Source organism: Peromyscus californicus, unplaced genomic scaffold, assembly GCF_007827085.1.
Source record: "Peromyscus californicus insignis strain IS unplaced genomic scaffold, ASM782708v3 Scaffold_13__1_contigs__length_99412109, whole genome shotgun sequence".
Taxonomy (NCBI): domain Eukaryota; kingdom Metazoa; phylum Chordata; class Mammalia; order Rodentia; family Cricetidae; genus Peromyscus; species Peromyscus californicus.
Window position 1 is genome coordinate 8726800 of NW_026294424.1, and position 5626 is coordinate 8732425.

A 5626-nucleotide genomic window follows, 5' to 3' on the forward strand; every position below is an offset into this window, starting at 1 on the left:
TTACCTTTTCAACAATAAAGCCATACTTCATATTAAATTAGGAGAGGGCTGACAGAGGGGAGACAGGAGGAGGGAGACTCAAGGCAGAAGATGGGAAGGATGAATGTAGGCTACAGGGGATACATTCCTAGATTTCTGGGCATCTGCCCTCATCGGACTACAAAAGGACTAGGGAATGGCTCTGGCAGTTTTTGGTAAATCAATATTTATTCATCACACTCTAAACACACAAATCTCTCTTCAGGCAGGTATACAGAGAGGGCAAGTGTCTACTGCAAATGCCGCCCTGGAGTCCTAGTTCTCAGGAAACTCGCTCCATGAGCTGAGGAAGAACTTCAGATTCCTCCTGCCACCACTGTGCTTGTTATTGGTTCACAGTGTGGGAAAGCTCCAGGCTGTGGTGGGCAGGGAGATGGAGAAGTCCCTTGTTGTCCAGAAGTGTCACCCCTGCTGAGAAGGGTCTCATGGCCTAGGCTCAGGACTTGTCTGATGGGCTGGCAGTATCCGTGATCTGTCCTTCCTCCAATGAAGAACTCCGAGAGTCATTCCCAGTCAGCTCCTGGGGGTCAGCCATGAGGGCTGGGACAAGCCAGCCCTCAGCTGGGAAGGCAAAGCTAGCTTGGTTGGCCAGGCTGTAGAAGGTCTGCACCATGGCACTCAGAGACCCTGAGAGCTGTGTGAGCTTAGAGAGTTGCTCCTGGGTGAGCAGGAAATGACGCTGCTGGGCCTGCAGCTGAGCTATGTCTCCACAAACAGCCTCAGACATTGCCCGAAGAGAGAGCACTAGGCTCTTTCGAAGTGGCGGTGGACTTGTGTGCGGAGGTTCTGGGCAGCGGGCTAATCCTCCTGGGTGGCCATTGGCTTCTGGCTCAGTGTTCTTGGCTGGTGTCTTTTGTCTCTCTTCTGAGTGGGAGGTACCCTCATTTTCTATGGAAAACCATGAGCATGAGAGAACCACCAGAGAAGCTCCCACCCACCCTTGTTCCAGAACCTTCTCTAGAGCCTTCAGAACCCAGGGGTGGCTGTCTGCTCCTTCCCTCTGTGGCAAGCAGAGCTGAACCTTTTTTCACATCCTACATCCTCTGAGAACCCAGCCTCTCTTAGGTGCTCAGAGGCATCCAGCCACCTTCTAGTCTGAGCCTTATGTAAAGCACATGGGAGCTGACCCTTTGGGGAAAGGAAGCACTTACCCATTTTGACCTGTGTGGAGTCCTTGGAACAGCGTTTCCTCTTCCTGGTGTTTTCCATCATCTGAGCTGAAAATTGATTGTGTGGATAAAGTGAGTGTCAGGAAAAAAACTTTAGCTACACACCCCACACGGCTAGCCCATCCTGAACACACAAGAAGCCGAGCATGGCCCCCAAGCACTTGCTGCCCAGCCGTTGTCCAGAGCCAGGAAGTCTAGGGACCAGGAAGCCTAATAGCTCTTGGGGCCATGTAAGGAGAACTCCAACCTCCCCGCTTGTCACCCTCACCCTAGAAGAGGCAAAACCTACCTGATCCATCAGTGTCCTCTCTGGGACTGCTCTCTGACTCGCGGGACTTCCCCTCAGTCTCACTTGGCTGTGATCCTAAAGCCAGAGAGAGTTTAGGTCGCAGGCTGCCTTGTCCCCTACAGTCCCCAAGCCTGTGACTGACCCACCAGGTTTATCACTCCTTCTGTGAACTCAGAATTTTCTGCCAGTCCCAAGGGAACTAGGGACTTACGTAAATTTGCTTCAGATGACCACTGTTCAGTCCTGCCCTCCCACCCAATCCGCCCTCCCACCCAATCTCCCCCCCACACTTCCTACCAATCCCTGTCGACCCTCCCAGCTCTGTGGCTGTGACACTGCCCTCTGTCCACCCCCACGGGACTGGCCCCCAACATCTGTGCTTTGTTCACAGGTCTCACTGCAATGAGAAGCCAGGTTCTCCCCCTTTTCTCTCAGTTGGTTCTCCTCACCTGAGGTGCTGCTTTCAAAAGTGACCTGTTCATCTGTAGGTGGGTGCAGTGGAGGGCAGGAAGGGTCTGGGTCAGGGCTTCCTGATTCCACGCTCATGTTGAAGTGAAAGGCAGAATTTCCCTCTTCCCTGAACAGAAAGAATGTGGGTTAGTGTACTTGTCAGGAATCTCTAGAGCAACAGAACTTCCAGAATGAACCTCTCTCTACATATAGAAAGGAAATCCATTAGAATGACTTACAGGCTGTGGTCCAGCTAATCCAGTGATGGCTGCCTGTGAATATGAGGTACAAGAATCCAGTAGCTGTTCACTGCTCAAGGCTGGATGTCTCAGGTGCTCTTCAGTATGTGCTGAAATCCCAAACAAGTAGGCTCTGAGTCCAGTGAAGGAAGTGACTTGCTAGCAAGCAGAGGTAAGCATCCAAATAGAGACACTTGCTTCTCCAGAGTTCTTTATAGGCTTCCAGCAGAAGGTGTGGCCTGGATTAGAGGAGGGGCTTCCACCTTCAAAGATCTGGATTAAAGGTGTGTTTTACCACCTCAGAGATTCACAGGAGAAGTTGACCTTCCCACTTCCCTGATTTAATTAGGAAAAAATCCCTCACAGGTGTGCCAGTCAGTTTTGGCTTTTATTGAATTGCAGATGCAATCAAGGTGACAACCCAAATAGCCATGACAGTTAGCCTGCCTCAGGTGCCTTTTGTAAGTCCCATTCTTGGGCAGTGCTCCCTCATTGGCTGTGAAGCTCCCTCATTCCTGTCACTCTTGAGGCCTTGCCTAAAGAAGCACCTATTTTTGTTGGACTTGAGTCTCAGATAATGATGAGGTTTTTGTGATGTAATTACCTGATGACCCAAGATGGATAGCAAAGCCAGAAACCCAGGGACAGGGGACAGAAAGTCAGTGGTTCACACTCATTCTTTCTCCTCTTTCCACCGAGAGATAGGAAGTGAGAGCCAAGCCTTCTAATATATGAATCAAATCATCATTCTATCGACAAGTATATGAATGTTCTGTCCAAGAGGATCATCTCCATAGCAGTCCCTCGCACATATTCAAATTGTAGACACGTTTTAAATTTCTCATACACTTAGCAATGACACACAGAAGGTTGCAGAAGGATGTTTTAAACACACGGATATGATAATGTAAAAATACAGGGGTAAATATAAATGTGAAATGGACCCACTCTTTTCTGAAACAGAGTCTCACTGTGTAGCCTCAGTGGGCCTGGAACTCACTCTCTGAACCAGGCTGGCCTGAAATTCACAGTTTCCTGGGTCTCTGCCTCCTGAGGGGTAGGATTAAAGACCTCCACCAGTACTCCCAGCCCACACTCCCCACCCTGAAACAACTGGAGATGATTAGATCCAATGGGAGTGCATTAAATTAAGTCAGCCACCATGAAGACCTCACCAAATACTGAGGACTGGACACCAAAACTCAGGCAGAAACGCTGCAGAGGTTGAACAACCACAGACTGAGGTGAGCCTGGGCTACGAAGCAGGACACAATTTCAAGAGAAAAGGAGAAAGGAAGGAGCTCAGTCAGTGAGTCAAGGGAAGAGGAACACTTCATCTCAGCTCAGTTCCACCCTCCACAGTGTTCTGGGAGCCCCATGTCCCACATCTTGTGGTAGGGTCTGCCATCTGTGTTCACACTTCTCCAGGAGTTTTTCATCTGATGCCTTTGGTCCTTTAGGCTGAAAACAAATTTTGAATGTCAGCACTTCGACATTCGTCTCCAGACACTTCACGGACCACTTGTCTGTCTTGTTGCAGAAATTAATTCCCAATCCTCAAACCTGTCCTTTGTATAGTTTGTGGTGTCTACTTGATAACCAACCACATTCCCCGTCAACCCAGGCAGATTTTAAATGTTTAGGTCTTCGGTAGTGATTGTAGTGTGAACCAGATTTTGCCCCATTAAGTATAGAGATGACTTTAATTTCTCCATGATTTGGGCTCTAGTGAAGAAACTTTAGAACCTGAAACCATGAGACCCACCCACACCACTACAGCATTGACCACAAAGCCTCTTAGATGTTACACTGTAGTGGTGAATACACACAGATGTTACTGCAGAGCTGCTCACCATAACTATGTCGTGGGCCCATCCAGCTGTCTCAGGAGATGGAAATGCACAATGAAAATGCGATATGTAGCACAATGAAATCCTTTCCACCCATGAAGACGAACGACTTCATGTCCTGCTACAAAAAAATGGGTGGCGCTGGGGATAGTCACATCATGCATGGGGATAATCACACACGACTGGCTAGTCTCAGAGAGATAACTATCAGGGTTTCTTTTACTGTGTGTGATTTTTCTATCCCTGAGTGTGATTTCCTAGCGTTTATTTGATCACTTTAAATCATGCATAGACCTATGAAGTGTAAGTATTTTGTTGTTTTGCTAGAGGGGGTGTTTTTAAACTCCTTTCTAACCATTTATTTGTCTCCATAGATCTGTGCAGTTCCCACCCTTGATCAGAGAAACTTACTGCAGAGGCTACGTTTGGTCGATGCAGAGTCAATGCTGTTCAAATGCTGAGAAAAGAGACCGCTCAGCTGTGGGTGGGACAGTAACACCCACCTCCCTCCTGACAAGGCTCAGGGAACAAGGAAGTGAGGGTGGAAGAATTGTGGGAGCTCGAGGATGGAGAAAAACTCTGTCAGAGGCTGGCTTCTGGGCAGGACATGGCTGATCCACAAATGCACACCCTCATAGCAGCTGTGGTTATGCCCACAAGACCTCCACAAGAGCAAGAGAGTTAACAATCCCAGAATGGGAGCTCGGCCTTGTCGCACAACCCTTTAATCCCAGCACTGGGAGGCAGATGCAGGCAGAGCTCGTTTTGGAGGCCAGCCTGGTCTACATAGCAAGTTCCAGGACAGTCTGGGCTACATAGAAATACCAAGTGTTAATTTTTAAAAATCCAGCATGAGGCTGGGGAGAGGGCTCAGTGCGTAAGAGGCACTGAGGATTGTGGCACTTTGAGGATTTGAGTTCTGTTCCCAAGAGGCATGTGGCAGCCTACAGCCACCTGTAACTCTGGCTCTTCTGCACTCCTTAAGCACCTGCACGTATTGACACACACTCACAGACACACATAAAAATAATAAGAATTAATCTTGAAAAGCATTCCAGAATAGAGGAGTGGGACTCCCAATGCCCAGTCTGAGCTGAGGAGCTAATGGAGGTTAACAGCTTGGAGGGGCAGCATCGTCTTTATTGGGAAGGGGCAGTGAGAGGTTGCCTAACCCACACTGGATGACCCCACAACAATGCACTGGCTGGACTTAGTGGGTTATCAAAAACCAAACAAGCAAAGTGGGGCTGCAGAGATGGTTAAGAGTGAATGGAGCTCTTCTAGAGGATGAGAATTCAGCTTCCAGCGTTCACATTGGGCAGCTCACGACTACCTGTAACTCCAACACTAGGGATCCTGCACCCTCTTCTGGCCTTGCAAACCCTCCTCAACACTCATGACATACACAGGCACAGGCACACAGACACATACATAAAAATAAAAGTGAATCTTTTAAAAAAAGACATGAAGTTCAGAGGGAGATGCTAGCTATGTGGGGAATGGCAGATGGAGAGAATTAATGAGGGTGGGAATGACGATGACACCTTGTATACCTGAATGAAATTAAGAATTGAAAATTAATTTTAAAAA

The 5626-nt window shown here is 48.4% G+C and overlaps 1 protein-coding gene across 1 annotated transcript; it reads right to left on the reverse strand.

The window, feature by feature from the left end:
• Positions 1 to 475: 475 nt before the first annotated feature.
• LOC128109006 (protein FRG2-like-1) lies at positions 476 to 2043 on the reverse strand. The gene is made up of 4 exons (XM_052736016.1): positions 1947 to 2043; positions 1498 to 1572; positions 1191 to 1256; positions 476 to 927 (listed from the first exon to the last, which is right to left on the reverse strand). The coding sequence occupies exons 1-4, from the start codon at positions 2041 to 2043 to the stop codon at positions 476 to 478; spliced, it is 690 nt and encodes a 229-aa protein (XP_052591976.1).
• Positions 2044 to 5626: the final 3583 nt, after the last annotated feature.